This window comes from Dipodomys spectabilis, unplaced genomic scaffold (genome assembly GCF_019054845.1).
Source record: "Dipodomys spectabilis isolate Male_0828 unplaced genomic scaffold, ASM1905484v1 ptg000002l, whole genome shotgun sequence".
In the NCBI taxonomy this organism is placed as follows: Eukaryota; Metazoa; Chordata; class Mammalia; order Rodentia; family Heteromyidae; genus Dipodomys; species Dipodomys spectabilis.
Genome location: NW_024870679.1, coordinates 26,509,071 through 26,535,216, shown reverse-complemented (window position 1 = coordinate 26,535,216; position 26,146 = coordinate 26,509,071). Strand labels below are relative to the sequence as shown.

Genomic DNA, 26,146 nt, shown 5'->3' with positions numbered 1-26,146 from the left:
TAAATTATTTTTTCTTGTGGTTAAAACTTAAAATCTTCAATGATAATACTTTTTGAATTTAATTTTTTTCCTGTTAATTCCTAGTAAAATGAGAGTTGATAAAATGGGTTATAAAGATGTGAGTAATAATCCAGTTTGCTAACAGTTCTATCTGTCTATCTACCTATCGATCTGTCTTTCTGTCTATCTGTCTGACTGTCTTCTATTTGCAACATTCTCTGTAATATTTTTTTATGGGTATTCATACATAGACAGCTTGATTAATTTTAATTAAATTTATAAAAGTAAATTTAAGGGGTAGGCTGGGGATTTGTTTTATGGTTTGTGATAAGAACATATACTTTTTATAAAAGTAAAGACTCATTCTAAAATATATATTTATAAACAAAAGCATGTTTACTATTGATCGAATTAGCAAGAACAGCTAATTTTGACTTTTTAGTTCTGCCTATGAAACTAATTCGTTTCTCCCAGTGGTAATGCTTATTTTGTAGCCTCTCATCTCCTATTTAGACTAAGATGGAAAACCAGAGAGAAGATTTATGTATGAAAACTTCCATAAAGGTCAGACTAGAGGAATGGCAAGGTTCAAGCAATATGTGAAAAGTGTGATTTACATTTAAATTCTTACAGTAAAAACATGACAATTGGGCTGGTTTTTTGACAAAATATCTGCAACAGAGATGCTAATTTTCAAAAGAATCCATTGCCTGCCTGCCTCCCTCCCTTCCTTCCTTCCTTCCTTCCTTCCTTCCTTCCTTCCTTCCTTCCTTCCTTCCTTCCTTCCTTCCTTCCTTCCTTTCTCTCTCTCTCTCTCTCTCTCTCTCTCTCTCTCTCTCTCTCTCTTTCTCTCTCTTTCCTCTTTCATCTTTTTTTGTTGTTGTTGCTTTAGAATTTGGATTCAAGGCCTCTCATACCTACTCTACCACTTGAGCCATGCTACCAACCTTTTTAATTTTTTCTTTCACAGGGTCTTCTACCTTTTGTCAGGAATATATGATGTTTCATAATCTTATGTTTGCCTTCAGCATGGCTGAAATTCCAGGTTTACTTCACTATTGTACTGTATTTTCCTGGATTAACCTCCAGTCAAAATTCTCTTTATCTCTGCCTTCTAAGTACCTGAGATTAGAGGCATGAACAGCCATACTTGGCTAATTTTTTCTTCTCTAAATCAAGTGATCAAAAGCTGAGGTATGAGAGAATCTTTTTCAACTAATAAAATGAAATTTAAATCCAAATGGAAATTATGTTGCTATTCAAATTCAAATGTTTTCCATATTGTATTGTTGACTCATCAAAACTAAGAACAGCTGGTGTCCTGTTTGAAATATCTATAAACAATCTCAATTTAAACCCTCAGATATATATATATATATATATATATATATATATATATTTATATTTATATATGAAAAGAGGTTGGATAAAGACTGTAAAATTGGTTTGACCATAAGGGAGGTGTTCTGTAGCAGTAAGATGCTTTGAAGACACTTTCATTTCAATATGTATGTCATGAAATAAAAATAGATGTATCGTGGCAAGATGCTATCCTTTCAACAGGAGATTTTGGATGGAGATGTAAATGTTATTTTAAAAGTCTGCTTTCAGATGAAGTTTTTAAAGCAAGAAGTTTAGTTTAAAATGGTGCAAATCTCAATATCTAAACCACTGTCTAACAGAAAACACAAGAGTTACCATCTCAATACATAATTAAAATGGCATCTAACTCAGTATATAAATGGCTACCATGGGATTTTTACCAACGTGCATAAGCAGTTTCACTCATTTTCAAACTACAGCAAAAATAATGGGTGCCAGTGCCTCACTCCTGTAATCCTAACTACTCAGGAAGCTCATATCTGAATATCAAGGTTCAGGCCAGCCTGGACAGAAAAGTCCATAGGACTGTTAATCTCTAACTCTTAAAAATTCAAAAGTGGGGCTGTGGCTCAAACAATAGAGAGCCAGCCTTGAGACAATAGCTAAGAACCATCACTCAGGCCATGAGTTCTAGCTCCAGTATGGACACACACACACACACACACACACACACACACACACACACACACAGATACAGGAGAATATGTACCACAAAATATATTTAAATAATTCTATTCTTAGGAAAAATTGGTAAGACTCCTTAATTTGGTTATATTTTATACATTTCCACTTTAGGATATTTAGTAGTTGTAGATGGATAGAAATAAAACTAATGACTGATGAACTGAATTCTTAGTTTGAAAATATTTGATGAATGAAGATAAAAATTTCATCAACATTATTTAAAATGAGGTTTATTTTCACTGTATTTCTAATGATTGGAATGCTTTCTGAAGGAGCATATTCATAAGTCCTTTGTGTATGTGTGTGTGTGCATACTAGTACTGGGGCTTGAATTCAAATCCATGAGCTCTTGCTTGGCTTTTTCACTCATGTCTGGTACTCTACTACTACTTGAGTCACAGCTCCATTTCTATTTATATTTCTTTCAGCTTAATCAGAGATATTTTTCTGCTTACTCGGAGATTGTAGCTTCTTGAATAGCTAGGACACCTTCACCCTGTTGCTTTTTGGTATGGCAATCTCTCAGAACAATAAAATAGCCATCTCTTTATGGGCCATCACCAATACTTTCCCAGTTTCCAATTCTTTGTCTTGTAGAAGCTAATGTGGTTTCCAAAATGTAGATATTGAGAAATATCCAGTTTTCCTATGGATGACATTAGGATCTCATATAACATGGTAGCTGACCAACTCTGTAGATCTATGAGCTCTCACAGAAGCGCCTTACATACTAGAACACCTTACATACTATATCTGTTTGTTCCTGGCATTCACATTTCTTTCTCATTCACAAAATCTTCCATCAATGCTATGACCAGTCTTTCTCTCGCCATTCTAGACTTAAACACATGCTTTATGTAGCCAATTTCCAGCTCAACACGCAGTTTCAATATTGCCTCATGGTGAATATTTTTTGGACACTCAGACCACTCAAATCATTAAGTACTCATTCGGTATAATTTTGTTTTTATTGTTCCTTTCTCTTTGTAGAAGCAACGTATGCAGTGTGCGTCTTTTTATTTAACCTAGAGAAGTACTGTAAGTGCTACTCAAATATGTATTGAATTCGTAGTACATGAATTTATAAATGACAAATTATTGTGGAGGCTTCCAAGTTGATTGAACTTTATTGCTTTACGTTTTAAGAAATGTAATCTATGTTAACTATAGAATGGATCTTTAGACTAATGATAGGACATTATTTATACTGTTATTACTTAAAGCATTTTAAAATGGCCATCTCATTTTTTATTCCTGTAATTCAATAATATTGAAAAATTTGGATGAAATAAATAATGTATTAGAATTATAAGTTAACAACTTTAAAAGCAAAGCAATTTAAAGTATAACCTAATCATTTCTTGCCAAATTACGTAGCAAAAATAGTGTAAAACAAATGTAATTATACCTGTGGCTTGCATATTTCAGAAAATTTTAGAAAAGTTAAATAGATCATCCTTTCCTTGATAATCATTTTTTTTGAAAGGAGAGTTTGAAAAATAATAATAGATTCAGTCTCAGGAAACTCACATAAGGATTTCTACCATTTTCCAAGCATATAAAGTCTGTTTTACCTTTTTGAAATGTAAAGTTGTGCTGTATGTAGTAGCTGATATCTGTAGTCCTAGCACTATGGAGGCCAAAACAAGGTGATCAGGACTTCAAAGCTAGCTTAGTTTACATAGCTAGACTCTGTCTCAAATTTAATTAAGAATTAAGAACATAAAGTTGATATTTAGCTTCCAAAGTTTGTCTTTCCATTCTTAATTTGGCTCATCCTTACTATTTTTAGCTGGAGAAGTTTCTGTATTATTTGTTAGCTTTACATTACTATGATAAAACATTTAGAGCAGCTAACTTTATACAGAGACTAAGTTTACTTCTTTCACACTTTAGGAGGCTCAACGGTATAGTACCTGATTAGCTCAGTTCTGGTAAGCATTCTGGCAGCGTTCACAAATGGTGAACACAAATGTGTGGGAAGAGTTTACATCTCTGGAGGACAAGTCATCAAGAGACTTGGGTCCCACAATGTTTTAAGCACACACTGTCTCCCAGGATCTAAGGCTTCTAATCATCCTTTACCCCCTAATAATACCACCCTGGGGACCAATACCTCATCACAATGGACCCTTAGGGAACAAGGTAAAGATCCAAATCATGTTTGTTTCTAAGAAATTATATAGAGTTAAAATGCCATGAGTAAATATTTGATCAGCTTGAGTTGATATAAGTTGGGCCATCACTCGGAAATTTTACTGAGTCCAATGAAAGTGTATTGACATATTTTCACTCCAACCAAATTTTTCTTCAGGATGAGAGGCTATACCTACGAATGCTTGAACATTATGGAAGCAAAGAGACATAATGGAGTAGTTTTAATCATTCCTCTCAATAGTTATTGTCAAGAAATATAAGTCATTTCACCCAGGCATAAAAGTCATGGTAAGTGCTGTCTCATAAAGCTGTTCTATAGACTTATGATTTTTCTGAGCTTAAAAATCTACCTGGAATTTAGATGGATTACTTGAGGAATAAAACCACAAGTTTTAGTCTTTGAATCAAAATTGCACCTATTATTTAATCCTTATAAGTCTACAAAAATGTCTTCATGGTATCCATGTATGTATGTGTATATATATATATATATATATACACACATAAAAATACATATATTTATGTATGTGTATATATATGTATGAGTATATGTATCTGTATGTGTATACATACATATTTACATATATACATACAAATAAATATATAATATATGTATATGTGCACATACACACATATATATTTGCAATATGTTTATCCATGGTATCCTTCAAGTCATTTTTAAAATTGCAAAATAATAAGCAAAGGAAGTTTCATATATAGATATAGCTATAATTTGTCTCGGTTCATATAGTTTTAAAGAGCTTACTTCAGTGAGAGATTGATTAAAGTCATGCAAAAATACCTACGTTTTTCTAATATACAAATTTGCTCAAATTTTCATGCAAACACTATTGTTTCTAAGCAATAAAATACTAATGGATCTTCATATATTTGCTAATTAATTTGATAAATATTCATTCCATATATGCTAAGTGATCACAATGTTGTTGTTTGTAAAATTTGGATAAAGAAGTCATTATTATGTATGCAACATTTGCACAGACTTTCTGCCAAATGATCTTGGGTTGGTTTCCCAAAATTTGAGAGGTGGGCAGAGTAAGTCTATCAACAGAAGTGACTGGTTTATATTTGTAAAATTGCTCATTTAGTGAAGCCTAGTTCTATGGCTACCATTATAATTAAATATTTTAACTGTTTTATTTCTCTCTCCCTCTCTCTCTCTCTCTCTCTCTCTCTCTCTCTCTCTCTCTTCCTCTCTCTCTCTCTCTCTCTCTCTCTCTCTCTCTCTCTCTCTCTCTCCCTCTCTCTGTCCCTCTTTCACTCTCTGAGTTACTGGGGTATGAATTCAGATCCTTGTGCTTATTCTGCTTGCTCATTAGGCTGGCATACCTTAATTTGAGCCAGACTGATGTTTTACTAGTTAACAGCCTTTTTTTCCTGAGTTGACCTTGAAAGATAATCCTCCAGATTTTAGCCTCTGACGTAGCTAGAATTACAGATATGAACCAGAAACTGGCTGTAGAATGTTCTTTAATGTTCAAAATTATTTTTAGATTGATTAAAACTATGTTCAACCAGTGGATATGGAACCCAGAATCAGTTTTGCAGAGATCTATCATTTATGACTTTGTCTCTCATGATAAACTGTAATTCTACTTCCTACTCTGTATACACAGGGTTATTTTTTATCAGGTTTTGATCAATATTGATTGAAATGATTAATATTTATCTTGTAAGTCTAAAATGCTGATGCTCATATCTTGGTGTTAGAGCTCCAACCTAATGTTTATTCTATTGGAACCAACTTTGAAAAAAAGAATAATGATATTTTTTGTTTTCACATGTACCACAATTTTATTTTAAATTTTATTCTCTACCTGTGTCATATTTGTCTATTTGTAGAATAATTTCACTAGCTAATATAGGAAGTTATCTGCAACTAAGAAGGCATTAACTGTAGTTATTGTTCTATGGACCACAATTAGGGAGTAGTGGTTTCTTTTATAGAATTGATAAGATTGAGCTTTTATTTTCTCAACATAGTAATTTGATTATGGACTTCTCTCTAAAATCTTGCTTATATTTAGATGACCACTACACTTCGTTTATTCTTAAAACAACTATCTGAATTTTTCCAGATAAGTATTAAGAGGTTGTTGACTATAAAAGAACACTTAATGCTTGTGCTGAAAAATTTCTGGCATATTTGTCTACTAATAAACTGAAATTCGGAATCCAAAGCACATTTAAATGATCATTCTTCTCTACATGGTATTCCATTATGAAACTGCTGCAATGAACATAACATTAGTTCAACAAACATAATGCTATAATCAAGCATCTGTTTGCCTTCCTGCATTGCATATACAACAGAGACTTGTAGTTTTTCAAAGTATTCTTAATAGGTTTCTGTGTTGATAAAGGTCCAGAAATAATCTTCAGGACTTATCTTCCATATGGCACTAGGAAACTTAGTGTAAGAACCTTTCTGATACACACAAAAACATGTAATGCTCTTATTTCAGAATATCAAAATTTCCACAAAAGTAAAACTATCAAGCAAGTGCTAGAATCATCTTAGTTTCCGTTTAATCACATCAAAATTTGGTTAGTTGCCAGCACATGTCAACTTTAATGATCAAAAATGCACAAGATTTCACATTCCTTTCTAAATTCCAATCTTAATTGTTAAATGTGACCTCAATTATATATTTGCTATTAAGTTCTGTATGACCCAGATGTGTACTTCTTCAGTAGAGAGCTAAAAATATGACATCCCTCAACAGACTGACATGTATGGACTGACTGTTGGACCTTCTGAAATGTGCAGAGGTCTCTATTTTAGTTTGATGTTGAACATACAAAAAGCAAATAGATTGAAAATGTATTGTGTAGATGACTAATTTGAGTAATGTAGCCCAAAATATCTCATGGAGAATAGGCATTTGAGAATCTTGGGGGGCAGCTTTTACAAATGGTTTTAAATTCTTCTCTGCAATCTTTTTTTCCCCTATGCTAGCACAGTCAGAAGAAAAAAAAAACTATGAAAAAGCTGGTATTTAGATTATATGAAGTAGGTTGACACTTAAGGATGTACTTTTATCTAACACTTTAAAAATTATATTGTAAAATATAATTGATTCAGAAAATCTTGATTTATGTCTCCATATGCTCAACAACATGTACTTTCTCATTTATGATTTTGTAAATGTAATTTTAAAATATTAGAACATAAAATACTATATTTAATTTCTAACATAATAAATTATAGGGTTCCACCTTCAGTATAGGAAGACAACCAATCATAATGTTAGTTACATGAAACTATATACAATAGAAGGGGGATGAGTTAGTCTCCATTCACTAGCTAAAAGTTTCCTTCCTTGTAATGGTAATGCAGTGATTTTACTTGGGAGTTAAATGTGAAAGAATAATATGGTTCCAAGTAATTTTGGTTTTTTAACCTAGTCAAGACACATTGCCAGATATTTCAATTAATGTGCACCAAGGTCACAAAATCAATTTCTTATCAGCCAAAAACACTCATACAGTAAATTTTATTTTCAAACCATAATCTCTAAATTAAATCTGTGTACCTAAAAAAATGCACTGCAGAAACTCAGTCACTGGGTTTTCTCCCTGATCGTATTTTTATAAATGGCACAAGGCTTTGTATGCTATATTTAGCCTACAATGTTTGGATAGATTCTAATCTTCTTAAGGAAAGTCATTATCTCTTTCCATGGTAAATAAAGACTGAAGTGTTAATTTCTTCCTTAGAATAAGTATAAGGTTTAAATAATTCCAGCATTCTGTCTTCCAGTCATTTATATGAAAACTTTTAAACAATTGTAAAGAGGCTGTATCCTAATCTGGATTTCTAGGTAATATAAATTATGTGCCTGAAACTTAAAGGTTCAGAAAAAAAATTATGTTAAGATGGAAAATAGCATTACCTTTAAATAAATCCCATATAAAAGAACTTTGTGGAAACTGAGCTTGTCTGACCAATGACACTCAAGGTAATGACATTTTTAATGAAAACTCTTTGACTTGAATATAAAATACCATCATCTATTTCCGATGCTAGAGTTCCTTCTCTGTATTCCAATTGTTATCCACATATTTTTTTCTCCCCCTCACAATCCTCATGACTACAGCAGAAACTACAGTCACTGAAAGTTAGAAACTTTCATCTAGGCTCAATGGTGGTGGAGTAAAATAGTTAAAGAACATAAAATACTTCAAAAGTTAATTTTGAAAGTTCCTTAATATGTTCATATTTAGAAAAATCCCAATTTTCTGATGCTTTTTCAATTTTTTAACAATCTAAATGTTAGGTACATTTATGTGAATGCATGAAATTCAATACACAGTGATAGTCTCCATATAGCTGACTAACACATACAAATGTACTGCAACTACTGATCCTTGGGACTAAATTGGTGTTTGATGGTTGACTAAAAAGCAGTATACAACATCATATCTGACACAGACAGGAAGTAGAAATTAGCTGAGATAAAACATTCAGAGAGGCTCGGCGTCGGTGACTCACGCCTGTAATCCTAGCGACTCAGGAGGCTGAGATCTGAGGATCAAGGTTCAAAGCCACACGGAATCAAAGCTATGTACATATGACCAGATAGGATGATGTTAAGCGAAATGAACCCCAAGATAAGGACACAAGTAGTTTTTTCTTTCTTGCTATTGTTCCTAACATATTTATAATGTACCATGTGATTTTTTTTTCTTTGTATATTCCTCCTCTGTTTTCACTGTATTTGATGTCGGTGCCCCACATCTTTTATATATACTTCTCTAGCTTGGACAGGGGAAGGGAAAAAACAAAATGCTTAAATAGGGATACAGGTTGACCCATTGTAACAATGAGATGTAGAACTCCGTGCGACTCTTATCTCCAATAAACCACCAGAAAACCGGAAGTGAAATCAGAGATCATCAACTCATTTCCCACACGTTCTCCTAAACCTGTGAACTTTTATTTGACTTTAGTACTACTAAATAGGGTGAAAACAAATTATGTAGTGAGAGATAAAGTATACTTGGGGATCTAAAACTCCATTGTATTTAGACAAAATATTTTTTTGGGGATAGAGATAATATCTTTTCATAAGCTTATTTATATACTGAGAGTACTAAAATTCTAAGTGATTTAAAAGTATGAAGAAAAAGAATCCTTTCATTTCAGTTTGTCTATGGTCTATTATTGTATTTAGTCAAATTTAGTTTGATAATAACAAAATATTTTTGGGCCCAATTGTAACAAAATGAAGCCTTTTATTTTGTACACATTCATGTACAGAAGATAAAATGTCATTTTCAATATTTTAACAATAAATACATAGAGCTTCATCTATTTCCAAAGTTTGGCTTTTGTAATTAATGTAAAAGCTTTGGAAATACTAATATGACTAAAAGCAATGATTTTACTTTTCTAAGTTTCAATGAGTTCATGCTTTCTAGAACTTTTGTGAAAAGGATGGATATGTAACATCCAGAAAGAACTAACACAGTCAACATGACTCTTGAGACTCTCAAAAGACATAGGCCAGGTAGCCTCAAAAATAGAAGACCAAGCCTTAACATTTCCTAACAAATGGACAAACGGGCGGTGTCATTCTTTCTAATGAAGGCATAGAATTCATATATCTATATCTATATATATATATATCACATTTTCCTGATCCCTTCATCTATTGCGGGGCATCTGGTTGGTTCCATATCTTAGCTATGATAAATGTAGCTGTGATAAACGTAGTTGTGCTGGTAGCTTTAGTATGGCCTTGTTTGTGATTGTTTGGGTAAATGCCCAAAAGTGGGATTGCTGGGTCATAGGGGAGCTCCATGTAGAGTCTTTTGAGGAGCCTCAATACTACTTTCCAAAGTGGTTGAACAAGTTATACTCCCAACAACAATGCAACAGAGTTCCCTTTTGGCCACATCCCCTCCAGCATCTGTTCTTGTTAGATTTCTTGATTATAGCCATTTTAACTGGGGTGAGGTGGAATCTCAATCTTGTTTTGATTTGCATTTCTTTTATGGCTAGAGAAGTTGAGCATTTCTTCATGTGTCTATTGGCCATTCTTATTTCATCTTCAGAGAAGTTTCTCTTTAAGTCTTTAGCCAAGCCAGACCCAAAGAAACATAGGTCCTATGGTTTCCCTTATTGGCAATAACTAGTATATATCTAGGACAAGCAGAAAAGGTCAAAACTATGTACATATGACCATATAAGATGATGCTAAGTGAAATGAACCCCAAGATAGTGACCCAAGAAGTTTTATCCTTCTTGCTGCTGTTTTTAATGTATTTATAATGTATTATGTGATTTTTTTTGTTTCTTTTCTATGTTCTTCCCCATGGTATAACCCCTGTTTTCACTGTGTTTGATTCTGGTGCCTTGAATCTTGTTTATACATTTTTCTAATTTGGGAAGGTGAAGGGAAATAACAAAATGCTGAAATAAGGACACGGGATGACTCGTTGTAACAATGAGATATAGAAGATACTATGTTGAAAAGGAACTTTACCACTTCAGGGAGGGAGGAGAGGGGGAAGCTGGGGATGTGGGGAGGGAAAGGATGGTAGGGGAAAAATAAAGGAGGAGGTAACAATGCATTACAGTGAAAACAGGGATTAAGAAAGCTGATTTTAAAAATCATATGCATAGGTTGTATTTATTTATTTATTTATTTATTGGTCAGTCGTGGGGCTTGAATTTAGCTGTCCCTGAGCTCTTCAGCTAAAAAGCTCATGCTCTACCACTTGAGCCACAGAACCACTTCTGGTTTTCTGGTAGTTAACCGGAGATAAGAGTCTCAAGGACTTTCCTGCCCCAGCTGGCTTCAAACCTTGATTCTCTGTTCTCAGCCTCCTGAGTAGCTAGGATTACTACAGATATGAGCCACCTGTGCCTGGCTTACAACATTGCTATATTTAGATTTCCTTTCAATACTGTGGTATGAACTCAGTTCCGTGTGCTCGTTACTACTGAGCCACATATCTACCCCTTTTCCTGTACTACTTTTGTTTGAGCTAGAGTCTCACTTCTTGCTTGGGTGTGTGCACTGGACTGTATTTCCCCTACTATAAAATTTTAGGAATTGCTTCCCATCATATCTAGCGTGACATGGACATACATGCTCAGCTTCTACCCATTGAGATGAAGTCTTGAAGACTTATCTTAACTGCCCAGAACTTTGATCTTCCCAATATCGTACTCACGTAGCTTAGGATGGCAAGTATGTTCCACCATACCTAGCTATATGTGAAGAATAGTCTCAAACATTTCTGCCAAGGTTGGTCTTGAACTATTATCCTCCTGTTCTCAAGTAGCTAGAATTAGGTGTGAGCAACTGGTGCCTACCACTATGTGAATCTTGAAGGAATGAGAAAATGAGGTGTAGATACAGAGGAGGAGTAGCAATTTTATATTATCTTTAGTAGTTACACAAAGCAGTGCCATTTAACAGTTGTTTATTAATACCTTGATTAATGTCACCTTTTTCAACATTGTCACACATCTCTCCTCTAACTTTCCCTTTTCTCACTCTTCTTAATTGTCAGGTCTTTTAAAGACTATGAATAATCGAATCAAAGTGGTGAAAAAATAGAACAGCACGGGACTTTATTGCCAATGTTACATCTGACTGAACCTCAGAATATACTGCTTCCTAACTTTGAACATGTTCAAAAAGTCCAATAAACAATTTAAATTTCAGCCTTACATAGTTGACCATACAACATAAAATAGAAAAACAAGGCTATTATGCAGGAAACAAACATGCATTTTTATGTGCAAATTAATGTAAATTTTCACCTGGGCTATAATAAGTATTCTTTATTTATAGCAAAATATCTGGGATGAGACTTTATTTACAGGATTAGGTTGTCCAGCTTTATCAGCCTTTGTAACATGTAAACCTCACCCCAAAGCTAAGTGCCTGGTTAGTTCATGCAAGTAGAAATACATCATTCACAATGTCTTAATCAATTTACCATAGGCAAGAAACACTAGAACTGTAACATTTAGTATATTGGATCCAAGATACTTTGATAGTTTCAGAGGATATAAGCTAGAACAAGAACTAGTCATTGTTAGAATTCCAGAAAATCAATCCCACTCTGAAAATGTACATCAGTTAGATGTATAATATAAAATAAAATGAAATCACTCAACATGCAAAACACAATAATTAATAATTAATAAACTTTAAAGGCCTTTAAGACAAGTGATACCGTATAGGATTTAGATAGTACCTCTCAATCAATACCATTCTCCATAGTGAAAGAGCCCAGTTTCTTTCCCGAACACATATGCTAATGATTATTTTGCCCCATTTTGATACCTACTAATAAAAGACAAATACTCAATTATAGGTTTCTTCCAGAAGAGAGTACTTGCCTCGCTGAGCAAATGCTGACCATAAACACTCAGAAATTCTTTGACAATTACAACACAAGAACACATTTCATTAGATAACATTTTGTAGCAGTAGTTACATGGTTATTATGATGTCACATCATGCTCCTTCTCCCAAAGTGGATACCTACATGCAATTCAGAGGAAATACTCTGAAGCACGCATATCTTAAACATGATTAAACATCCCCAATAGTTAAGAAAATGCAAAAATTATGATTTTATAGCCTTCAAATCATTTTAATTGTTCAAGTGATTCCAATATAATGTTCTCATATTAATCATTTTCAATGCTTTACCTTGTAGCACTGTAAAAGAAAAGTGTGCTAAGAAGACTGACCCCAAAACTTATTTTAGAGGAGTAAGAAGATATCAGAGAAAGCATGGAAAAAAGTTTTCATTTATATGCCAAGTTTTAGTGATTTGTGCATCTGCTTGGTTATATTGGGAGAAATCTAAGGTTACATTTTGAATTAGCATATTTATGACTAAGTAGAAATCTGAAGAGTAGGTGAAAACATCTCCTGCATTGATCCTGCCAGCTTCAGAGATCAGTTTAAAAGAATGGGGAAAATGAGATACTTGCACTATTATAATGAAACAAGTTAGATGAGTTTAAACAAAAAAGTTTGAGACAATGGGGTACTCTGGCCATAAAGTAAATGCAAATCAAAACTACACTGAAATTCTATCTCACTACAGTTAGAATGGACATCATCAAGAATATGAACAGTAACAGATGCTGGTGTGGATGTTGGTAAAAATGAATCCTAGTACATAGTTGAGAGTGTAAACTTATTCAATCACTTTGGAAAGAAGTACAGAGGTTCCTTGACAAACTAAACATAGAACTATCCTATGACCCAGCAATTCCACACTTGGGCATTTATCCAGAAGATTACAGACAAGGATACAGTAAAGCTACTAGCACACCTATGTTCATTGCAGCACAGCTAAGGTAAAAAATTAGCCTAAATAACACTCAGTGGATGAATAGATCAAGAAAATATGGTGTATAAACACATTGTAATTTTGCTGATACATTAGAAAGAATGATTTTGTACTATTTGCAAAGAAATGCAAGGATCTGGAAAAAAATTACATTAAGTGAAGTAAATCAGTCCCAGAGAGAAAAAAGATGTATGTTTTATTTCATATGTAGAAGCTAGAATTAATTTATAATTATATAAATATGCACTACCCTTTGAGGTGGTATTCAAGTGTACATAAGTTCATTAACTGAAATACGGTAGATTCAGGTAAGAACTCAAACTGTGCAATTCCTTAGAAAAGCTAACTCACAGCCCAACAAAATAAACACCAGGAAAGGGTCCTTGAAAGTGTGTGGGAGAAGATCAAGAGGAGGAGGATAGAGGAATAAAGAGAGGAAGAGGGGAGAATGCACTCAAAATTCAATGAATTTTGTACAAAATTAAGAAGATTGATTCCATATCTTGGCTATGGTACACAAAGTTGCAATGAACATGCTCATACCGGTGGCTTTATTGCGGCCTGGTTTGTGGTCCATTGAGTAAATAAATACCCAGGAGTGGGATTGCTGGGTCATAGGGATGCTCTATGATTATTCTTTTTTTTAAAAAAAATATATTCTTCATTGTAAAGATACTGTACAGAGGGGTTCCAGTTACATGAGCAAGGTAATGAGTCCATTTCCTATCGAGCATTCTTACACCTGCCTTTGTTTCCTCCCCAACTCCTCAAATCCCCTCCTTCCTTCCCCCACTGCACCAAAGTTGTAAAGTTTATTTTCAACATAGTGTCTTGTACATCTTATTGTTACATTGGGTCATCCCGTATCCCCATTTCAGCATTTTGTTATCTCCCTTCCCCTCCCCAAATTAGAATGTATATACAAGATGCAGGACACTGGAATCAAATACAGTGACAACAGGGGTTATACCATGGGGGAAGAACATACAAAGAAACAAAAAAAAATCACATAGTACATTATAAATACATTGAGAAGAACAACAAGAAAGATAAAATCTCTTGTGTCCCTATCTTGGGATTCATTTCATTTAGCATCAGGTTATATGTGCATATGTACATAGCTTTTGAACTCTTCTGCTTATCCTAGACGTAGACTAGTGCAAATAAGGGACCACTAATCCTCAAAGAAACAACTGCCCAATAAATAAGTGGGCTAAAGCCTTAAAGAGAGACTTCTCTGAAGAGGAAATAAGAATAGCCAATGGTCACATGAAGACATGCTTAACCTCTCTAGCCATAAAAGAGATGCAAATCAAAACAACATTGAGATTCCAACTCACTCTAGTTAGAATGACTATAATAAAGAAATCTAATAACAGATGCTGGAGGGGATGTGGCCAAAAGGGAACCCTATTGTATTGCTGGTGGAAATCTAAACTTGTTCAACCACTTTGGAGGTTCTTCAAAAGACTACACATAGAGCTCTCCTAGGTTTAGTCTTTTAAGGAAACTCCACACTGTTTTCCAGAGCTGTTGAATGAGCTTACATTCCCACTAATAGTGCAAAAGAATTCCCTTTTGTCCACATTCCTGAAATCTCAGGTTTTTAGGGTTTGTTGTTGTTGTTGTTTTGTTTTGTTTTTGTTAGTGGTAAGGCTTGAACTCTGTGCCTGGGTGCTGTACCTCAACTCTTCAGCTCAAGGCTAGCACTCTACCACTAGAGCCACAGCGCCACTTCTCTTTTTCTGGTGGTTAATTGGAGATAATAGTCTCAGGTCTTTCCTGCCCAGGCTGGCTTTGAACCTCGATCCTCAGCTCTCAGCCTCCTGAGTAGCTAGGATTACAGGCATGAACCACTGGCACCTAGCTAAAAATCTCAGTTTTGATATCCCTCAGTAGATCAAGAAAATGTGAGATATATATATATATATATATATATATATATATATATAATTCTAATTGATGATTATAATTCAATTATATATATAATGTCAAAATATACAATGGGATATATATAAATGGAATTTTACTCATCCATCATAAAGAATGATATAGTACCATCTGTAATGAAAAGACTTGGAAAAAATTATATTAAGTGAAGTAAACCAGAGCCAAAGAAACATAGGCTACATGATTCCCCTGATTTGTGGTAACTAGAATGTGCCTATAAATCTACAAGTAAACATACTGACTGATTTAAATAATATATCTATATATTATAACTATATGCACAATATTGATATATGCATGATAAATTATATAGGAATCAAGACATTCACATACTGGGGCCAAAGGAGGATATGCATAGGAGTGGTGAACAAAGAATCAATAGCTACGTGCAGATGATCATATAAGATAGTATTCTATGAAATGAACTCCAAAAAAAAGAAACAAGGGACATTTATTAATTGCCATTGTCACTGTCTTGTTTTCTTTTCCTTTTGTCTTATTTATTACTTTGTTTTTGGGAGAATAATGGGGGCACATAAAAGGTGGAACAAGAGTGAACAAATACAACAGTAATATGCACTAAACATTATGTGGAAAATGAATTTGATATCTTGTGGGTGGGGATGGGAAGGAAAAACCAGCAGAGAGAGATGGAAGGGGAGACATGGTTCAAAAAGAATTGTACTCATTACTCATTATTTGATTCATGTAACCATAACCCTCTGTATACCAACTCTACAATAACAATTTAACAAAAAAGAAGATTGAGGGCAGAGGTGGTGTGGGTAGGGATGGGGGAGAATGATGAAAAGGGTGACATTTTTCAAAATTCTTTGCATTCATATACTACTTTGTTGAATGACAACACCTTTGGACAACTACGTAGAAGACAGAAGTATATTTTTAAAATTTGAGCTCTTATGCACTTCTCTGTACCTGCCCCTATATGCACTAAGCAGCTATTCACTTTTATAGATTGCAGAAGGAATCACTCTTAGTGTGTGGATCCTCATGGCCTACCTCTGATCCCTTTTCCTATTCCCTCTTATCCCCCACTGATTCCTTTCCCCTCTTGTTTTGTCCTGCTATTAGGTTTGAACTCAGGGCCTTGAGTTCAAGGCATTTTACCACTTGAGATACTTTCCAGGCCCTGATTCTATTTCTTTTACTGTCATTTCATTTGGCTTAATGGGTAGATAGAAAAGAGTTAAACAGCTATTAATCATTTGTGAATTTCATCAAGATATTAAAACTTACAAACATTCTAATTTCAGGGCATTTATTGGTGGGAAGTTTTAATATATTTCTTATACTATTGTAGAGGAAAGAATAAATAAGGTGTATATAGAATGAATATGATTTATTTTTACCTTGGTTAGGTTTAATTTCCTTTATTGTAGATTTACCTTATAGAACTATTTGAAGCAATTCTTTGTTTAATCCATACATAATCCACAAATTGATATACTAGTCCTTACTTTAGAGACTTACTGGGATTAAATTCACAAATACATGTAAAGTGCTTAGAATAGTATTTAGTTTACAAAGAGCAATAAAATTAACCTCGGTAGTACCTTTTTTATTAAACTATAAATCTGAAACTTACTTAGGAAAAAAATAACTGTAAAGTGGTTTAAATAGTAGGCAAATACTTTACTGCAGAAATCATGTCTGTGTAGTAGGCTGGTAAGGGGATTGTAAGGGGACATAAGGCTGGTAACTGACATTCTTAGAACAAAGAAAAGTCTCCAGTTCTGAAGAGTAGTCTGAAATCCTAAAACATATCCAATAGCAGAGCTATAAAAAACAAAGCAAGACAGGTGTGGCAACTCACACCAGTAATCCTAGCTACTTGGAAAGTGGAAATCAGGAGAATTGAGGTTCAGAGCTCGTCATGTCAACACAGTTAGGAGACCTCATCTCAACAAATGAAGAACAAAGCAAAACTAGGTCATCTTACTGGCTTCTCTGGTTCTATATCTGGCAGATAGCCTAGAATTTTTCAGCTTTCACAATTAAGTGATATAATTCTCTCTCTCTTCCCTCTCTCATCTCTCCCTGTCCCTCTCCCTCCCTCTCCATTTCTCTTCCTCTCCCTTTCCTCTTCTCTTTACAGTGCTGATAATCAAACCCAGTGCCTTGTGCATTCAGGATATGACTTTTTTCTTAATTTAATATCTTAGCAACTACTGAAGAGATGATTAAACTGAAACTATTAGGTGGCATAGGTCCCATGTTCACTTTGCATGCAAAATAAAATCTAATTATACAAAATAATATTCCATTTTATTGCATTGGTCCTTTACCATCAACACTTATTATAGGGCACGTGTTTATATACTAAGATCATCTTGTCTGTTCAACTTGTAAATTGATGTTTAGCCTAAAATAGAGCAATATTTTCACCTGGGGGAAAAAATCTGCATCCTAACTCAGATAGTATTTCTGATGCCGAACTTGAAAATATACTGTGAAGAATATAATTAAAAATGAATTTAATACAGAATTTTGGATTACTGATTGTTGAAATTAGAACTGAGAAGCTCTGTGTTCATTTGTACTAGTTTCATCACTGTGCTATTAGTTAATACTAATTTTCTGGTTTTAGACAAGCAATAACTCCATCACAATGTTACTAATTAGAAAATGATTAAAAATAACTAATGCTTATGTGAAAGGAAACATTTTATGATGCTTCATCATAGATTATTTGGGATAACTGATCATGGGAAATAAAAATCATGTGTTAGAAGTGGCGCTGTAGCTCAAGTGGTAGAGCGCTAGCCTTGAGCTGAAGAGCTGGGGGATAGCACCCAGGCCCAAAGTTCAAGCCACTCGACCAAAAGAAAAAGAAAAAAGAAATAAAAATCATGTGTTCATACTAAACCTTTGAAAGTCTTAAGAAAACCTAATTAGATAGCGGGAGAACCACTATCTAAGAAGGGGGTAACTGCTCAACAAGAAATATACACATTACCTTACTCATGTAATTGTAACCCCTCTTTAGATCATCTTTACAATAAAATAAAATTTAAAAAATTAAAAAAGAGATACCTAATTATTATGTCATTAATTGTTTCGTTGCCTTGTAAGATCAACAAAAAAGTAAATGTGAAACTTTCCTGAGACTTTGCAACATTGACACGGAAAAATCAGTTCTGAGAAAGTTGGTCTTTATAAAACTCTGGAACTGACCAGAAAAGTTCAAATGATACAAACCCTCTTTCCCTTTATTCTTTTTAATATAATGTTTTCACAATAGTTTATTGTTTGATTTGTTTCTTTCAATAATTCATAAAATTTGTAATCTTCCAGAGTGGATATTTCTGAGGAAATTCCACCAAATTATTATGGTAGGTTTTGTTCTCTCTGTTGTACAACCCTTCTTGAGAAGAGGAAAGAGGTCATATTTTTCTAGTACAATGGAAATAATTTTGTGGAATTGGCAAAGGTACTTGATTTATTTGGATGAGGTTCACAGAAATTGTGTGTCCTGGAATGGAATTCTTGAGTTAAGTTAGATAATTTTTTTCCTAAATAAATTGCATTTCCAGTCCTATGTAAGAAACCCCCCACAAGTACAAGACATGAACATGTTTCATACATCAGCATCTAGAAGCATATCGGAGTTTGTACTTTTCCAAATATTTAGTACTATCACTCATTAACTTCCTCTGAAATGTTACTGCAAAAAATACATGTACTCACAAAAATCTGAAGGAATTTTTCACCGTATATATTATATATGGACCAAAATGTATATGTAATATTATTGAAATATGTATTTTTCAACTTTTCAAATATTTTAAGTATTAGCAAAAAATCAAAAGCCAATTCATTCTGAGGACTTCAAAAGGAAGACACAAAATAAAAAGGGGTAAGGTAAACTAGAAACAGTGATAGGTAGGAAAAAAAGTATAAAATGTAAAAGGATGAGAAAAGTTTCAGATGAACTATGAGAACTGGCAAAGAATGATAACTGAAATATGTATGAAAAGATGCCCAATGGGAAGGCTTAAGACAATAAAAGGAGAGGTATAGAGGTTATTGTGAAACATTGCTTCTCCATGGTTATCTGAACTGAGAAGTTTTGGTTCATTCTTCATTCTTGGTATGTTATTTCCCAGAAGTTCCACAGCTATAAAATTGCAATGTAATTTGTGATCTCCAACATATTGTATGATATCATATGAGTATGTGTAATTTATTACTGTGACATCACATTGGCATTCAAAAGGCTATAGATGGTAGAACATTTTATATTTTAGATCTTTGGGTTAGAACTGTTTAACCTGTGTGTCTATGTATCAAAGTTAAAGGTGAAATAGTGTAGAAATGCAGTACTAAAATAAACAGAATGCATTTCTATTTACATTTCTATTGTGGAAATGATAACTTCATTAAATATTGAAATCTTTAATTATTACTTATAAAGTTTAGAAAGTATAGTTAATTATGTGATCTGATGTGCAAATACACATAACACTTATCTGCACACACACTTTGTATGCCTCACATTTATTCCGATATCTATTAGTTTGCTTATTTTGATGAACAGCTTTTTTTTATTACTAAGGGATAAATTTTATGTAAGCAATAGTTTGTCCTCAGCAATTCTTGTGAATTGTTTGAATTGGCACATCATGCACATTCTGAATCCACAGGTCAATTCTTATAATTCGTCGGCCACTATTGTGATATGGTTTGCTCTCTAGTTTATTATAACTTTTTCCCAGTTGAGTTCTACAGCCTATGCTTATTAGATTTTGATGAAAACTGCTTTTGAAATGGAAAATGTGTCTTTTCCAGTGTTGCTATCAGGACCTTATTATTTTCCTTGTGATGTTTTTTCATAATAGTCATGTTCCAAGCTATGCAAAGACATTTATACATATGTAAAACGCTATGTCAATATTTGACAGTTCCTACCCTTACCCTTGGAGCAATGCTTTTCTCACTCTGATTCCATGAAACTCCCAACACAGTCTCATGTATGTAGTAAGTGTTATCTGACAGTAGAGGGACTATCTCTCACATCTGTTCTCAGATCCACATACCCTCTGCTGTATGTTTCCACTTATTCCTCTTTGTGACTTCTTATAGCTCGCTTTATTCTAAAGAACAACAGTGAAGGTCATGTTACAGTCACTGTTACAATATTATGTTCTAGATATTCATAAAGTTTCTGGAAGATGAGCTATCTCTCACTTCCTATATTCTCATGAAAATTTCTTACCAAGTGAAATAACCCATAAAGAATAGCAAGAGAAATATATGTTTCAAAACTAAAATGACCTCTTTTTAGAGTCAAATATCATCAACAGCTTCAAAACTTTTAAATGTATCTTAATATTTTTCTTCACAATTTTCTCCGTTTCCTTAGTTTTCCCCTTCTTCCTTCCACTCTTCTTTCTGTTCTGACTTCCTTCTGGTTTTGGGGTTTGAACTCAGAGCTTTGCACTTACAATTGCTCTACTACTTCATTCCCATCCCTGAGTCCATTTTGTTGTAGTTATTTCTTTTCTGATCTAGCCTTGCACTTTTGCCTTGGCTTAGCTGAAGAATATGATGTTTCTATCTAACTCCTACATAGTTGGAATTATGGGTGCATACCAGTGGCTGGCTTTCTGTTGGGACTGATTTCCTTAATTTTTTGCTTTCTTTGAATCATAATTTTCCTGATAACACATCCCAAGTAGCTGGGAGTTTAGATGTGAAGCACTGTGCTGACTTTCCATTCCTTTTGTATAATGCTCATAAACATCAAGATAACCAAAAATACTGTTATGTCAATATAGCTATTAAAATAATGAACTCTTATTAAAATGACCTTTTCCTACCAATTTTCCAAAAGCTTGGACTACCCTAATTATTCCAGTCAGAAATATGTTAATGTTTAGTAATAACAAGAGGGTTGAAATCTCAGTTTTTGAGTTCTGACTCTACCACTTAGTTTTGGGGTGCAGGAAAATCTACATCAGCTTTCAAGATCCTGTTTCTCTCACATAGAAAAGACTGTTGTCTGGACCTCCATCAAAACTAGTATTATCAGCAATAATGTTATAATAAACAAAGGTAGTACCTGCCCTTTTCATTTCAGATATTTGATGTCAGAATTGAAAGTGGTGCTGTGGCTCAAGTGGTAGAGCGCTAGCTGAAGAGCTGAGGGACAGCGCCCAGGCCCAGAGTTCAACCCCACAATGGACCAAAAAAACCAAAAAACAAAAAACTATGACTGGCTCTCCTTTGTACACTGTATTGCATCTTATTTCACCTGAACTTAGTATACCTTTCAATTGAAGTGAATCTGTGGCTCAAAGTGGTAGAGTGCTAGCCATGAGGCAAAAAAATTCAGGGAGAGCACCCAGGCCCTGAGTTCAAGCCCTGACTGACAAAAAAGAACATGTGATATTCTTTAAGTTGAAGAGGAATTTAAGTTTAATATAAACTTAAAAAATAATTCCCAGTGCAAATTTTATTTTGAGAAAAGAAATGTAACTCCAAAGGTCTGAAAGTACTATTTGTCCCCTAATAAAAACATTTTCTGTACTTTATTGACTTTAATAATGACACTAATGACAAATATCTAAGTAAAAACTCATTGTTGTTTAAGAAGTATTACGTTGTAGTCAGGAGTTGGTGGCTGTGCAGGGAAGGTGGCTCAGTGGTAGAGCGCTTGCCTTGCATGCATGAGGCCCTGGGTTTAATTCCTCAGTACCACAGAAACAGAAAAAGCCAGAAGTGGCTCAAGTGGTAGAGTGCTAGCCAGGCACAGAGTTCAAGTCCCATGACTAACAGAAAAACAAAAAGAAAAAAAGGAGCTGATGGCTCACACCTACAAGCCTACCTACTCAGGAGGCTGAGATTTGAGGATCTTGGTTTAAAGCCAGTCCAGACAGAAAGGCCCTTGAGACTCTTCTAACTCACCAGCAAAGAAACTGAAAGAAAAGGCATTGCTCAAATGGTAGCATCCCAGCTTTGAGAAGAAAAAATTAAGCAAGAGTGTGAGGCCCTGAATTCAAGCCCTAGTACTAGCACTAAAACCAACCAACCAAAAAAAAAAAAAAAAAAAAACAACAACAAGCAAACAAAGAGTACTATGGTCCAGTTTGAAGTGAGGCATATTAATATATCTCATATAATATTTTGAAGATCAGTCAGCTGTTAACTTTCCATTATGCCATTCAATTAAATATAAATAAAATTTATAAGTGTTTATGGAAAGAGTTATGTAGTGCTTACACAATAGTAGATTACACATTTTGGCTGCATGTAAAGACAGAAACATTTGTTCTAAAGCACTATTAAACAAACCATAGCTCTGCTGTACATTTTTAATCTGATTATGATGAACATTAGTCAATATATACTGTATATTTCATCTTTTAAAAGATGCTTTCAAATTGGATCATGAGATCAATCTGTTTATGTTATAAAGAACTATGTATATGCAATTGTTACACTGAATAATTTTCTGGTTTAGTTAGAAAAAGTACATGTTATTTCAAACAGTTCTATGAAAAGAATGTACCTCAGGAAAGAATGTCTTTTCAAAATTGATTTCTTTCTGTGTTTCATACTCCTGCTTCCTTTCCCTTCTTTCTTTCCTTCCTTTCTCTTCCACTTCCTCTCCCCTTCCTCCTCCCCTCTCCTTTTCCCCTCCCCTCCCCTTCTTTCCCTTCTATTCTCTCCTTCTTTTTCCTTTCCTTTTCTATTTTTTCTTTCTTTTTATTCTTTTTTTTTTCTTACAGGATCTTCCTATGTCACAATTCTTCTGCCCCAGTCTTCTCTGAGTGTATGTATTATAAGCCTGTTCTCTCTCCATTTTCTACACTTATAGTATGTATGAGAAAAATCTCAAAACTCTTAATTTTGTCTTTATGTGTGGGTAGTAAAATACCAAAACTATCTGAGTATCTCATATATCAGTATATAATGGACTTCAGGAATCTTCTGTTCTTGTTCTCACAATCCCTGACTCTGCTCTTTGCTCCTGGGTTTTCCAGCTTAAACAGAATTATTTTTAATGTTCACACCAAAAAGCATATAAAAACATCTGTAGTGAAGCATAAAAATTTTTGATATAGGAAGTTCAAACTCATTATTTGTCTGCTCAGCTTTTATTTTTCTCCATAGCATGAACTCTAAAAGTTTAACCTAAACATAATAATTTGTGGAGAACAGAAAAGAAAGTTCATCAGACTAGTTTTACAATAAGATCAAAAGATGTAAGGCAGGTTGTTTACCTTCACAAATGGTGACACCATTTCCTGAATAGCCCACATTGCAGTAGCAAGCTTCAGCTCCATTGCGGATTTCACATTTTGCATTTGGCAGACAGGGTGTTTTGGTGCAATTTTGAGTATGGGAACAATTCAACAAAGTGGAGAAACACACTAATAAAATAAAGAAATACATCTTTTCAAAAAAACTTTCTCCCTCCAAATTGTTGAGTTAGAGTTCAATAAATACAAATATTCTCTTCCTTTACACCTAAGCGTATGCATTATAAAATTTTCCCCAGGGAGTATTTACCTATACAATAGCACAATAGCAATCAAGCAAAATGATTAAAGCTCTTTAAAAAAAAATTCAAATGTTACTTAGAAAATTTCAACTAAGGAAAATACAGTAAAAATTCCAGCTTCATAAAAGAAAAGATAATTAAAACCATAGTCTCATGATGATCCAACATCATTCTTTGCCCTAAAGTGAAATCCTTTTCAAAAGCAGATGCTAATTGTCTCCTTGAGAATTATTTATTCGTTTGCTTGTTTACTTTCTAAAAAAAAAAAAAGCAAGGCAGATTACAGATTGAGTTCTTTCAAAGTCAAATTTTTATGTTATTGTAAAACAATATTTAACATCCAGGAGAAAAGATGCAATCAATTCAGGAGATTAATTCTTTATTTTATTTTCCTAACAAAATTCTCTTAGATCTTCCTTGAATTTGGGGAAATTAAAGCACAATTCAACATATTGCGTAAAGACTGATCCTTCAGAAACGAAACATCCAAGTACAACCAACGGAATTGTAAGGAAAGAAATTTTCCTTCGGAATTGTTGAAAATAAGATTGGAAATGAAACTGTGTAGACTGTGAGGAAAAGATAAGAAAAAGCATTGGACGTTCCTTGCCTGCTTGGGGATGAACAGCTATGAATCATGTGAAGTCATTGTTCCAAAAACAGTCATTTGAGATAAATTGTCCTTCTCTTGTGCCAAGAGATTCTTAAACATTAAATTCTCCATGTCAGGCCTATATTAGACTATACATAGTCCACATATACACACCATCTACACCAGAACACATTCCCCTTCAGAGATGCGATTTATTTTCTTTCTGCACAGTACAATCAAATTGGTGGTATATTTCCTGAACCCAAAGTCTAGGCAGGCTGTGCCTTTACATAAGGAAACCTCCCCCAAGTGTTTAATGGTTTGGATTTCCCAAGTTTTGGTGGGGGAGATCACAAGAAAGATCAAAGTCTGGGACTTTGAGTTTGAGGGATTTAAGAGGAACACAAAGGCAACAGTTCTGAGCTTAGATTATTCAGCTCCCAAGTTGGAAGGCCGAGGGGGAAAAACATCCTGAGTAATACTAAGTTGACTTTCCTCCTAGCCTTTTGCCAAACACACTTGCCACTTGAGCTATAGGGAGTAAAAACAATCCTGCTCCCTACAAAGGATCACCCCTGCAGGGACCAGGGGCTCCAGGCACTCACCTAGGAGCTGGAGGAGTTTCATTGGTGGTGACCGGTGGCGAGGTGGCGGTGGCTGTGGTGGTGGGAGGCTGGCAGTGCAGGTCCGTTCCCAGGATAGCTGGGCGGGCGCCTCAGGATCCCGGCTCCGTTCCCTCTGACGCACCGGTTTCCTCTGGGACACTTTCCGGACTCTTTTGTGTGAGAGTGTGTGTGTCAAACCCAGAGTCTGCTGGCCACGTCCGGCCACCAGCCCCTTTCCCCAGGCCACCTGGGCTCCCTTCCCTGCAGGGTAGCCACCAGTATGATTGCAGACCCACCCCGAAGTAGGAATCACATATCCTGGGCTCTGCTTCCAGAGTGCAGCCTGTAACCAATGAGCAGAATTCTCCCCAAGCCTAGGGAGTGTCTGTCCTGGGAAAGCATTCACAACTAAAAAAGGCTTTAGGGACCCTCCTTGGCACCCAAAATGTCCCTAATACAGCCTTCTCTATTCGCTTCATTTATATCCATTAAAAACAATGGGACCAGAAACTTGAGTCCAGGCATTTCAGTACTTACCTTGCTAGGACTGGGGCTCCTAAGGTGTGAAGATTAGAGCTGAGGTTAAAATAACTAAAAAAAATAATCAAACCAACCAAACAATTCAAGCAAACAATAATGCCAGGTTTCCAGAATAAAACAAATAATGAAATACGAAATACTGTTTTTCGTTTTCAAATGAAATTTGAAGTAAAAGCGGGTCTTGATCCTAATCTCCAGAACAATTTATCTGGCATATACATTTTCCTTTTGTATGTTCCTTATATTGTTTGATTTATAGAAATATCTTTCAGGTTGGAACATGTAACGAGCCTAGCTAAAATATTAAAAATAGCTGACAGGCATAACAATCTTCAATGACAGAAGCAGATGGTT

General features: G+C 34.5%; 1 protein-coding gene across 1 annotated transcript in view; it reads right to left on the bottom strand.

The window, feature by feature from the left end:
- The window catches only part of Adgrl4 (adhesion G protein-coupled receptor L4), a 108,596-nt gene extending 83,083 nt beyond the window's left edge, over nucleotides 1–25,513 (bottom strand). Inside the window, exons 1-2 of the mRNA XM_042682767.1 lie at nucleotides 25,253–25,513; nucleotides 23,775–23,924 (exon numbers count right to left, since the gene is read on the bottom strand). Of these exons, the coding sequence (XP_042538701.1) occupies nucleotides 23,775–23,924; nucleotides 25,253–25,274 (172 nt within the window). The 5' untranslated portion in view covers nucleotides 25,275–25,513. The remainder of the gene's footprint in view (nucleotides 1–23,774; nucleotides 23,925–25,252) is intronic.
- Nucleotides 25,514–26,146: the final 633 nt, after the last annotated feature.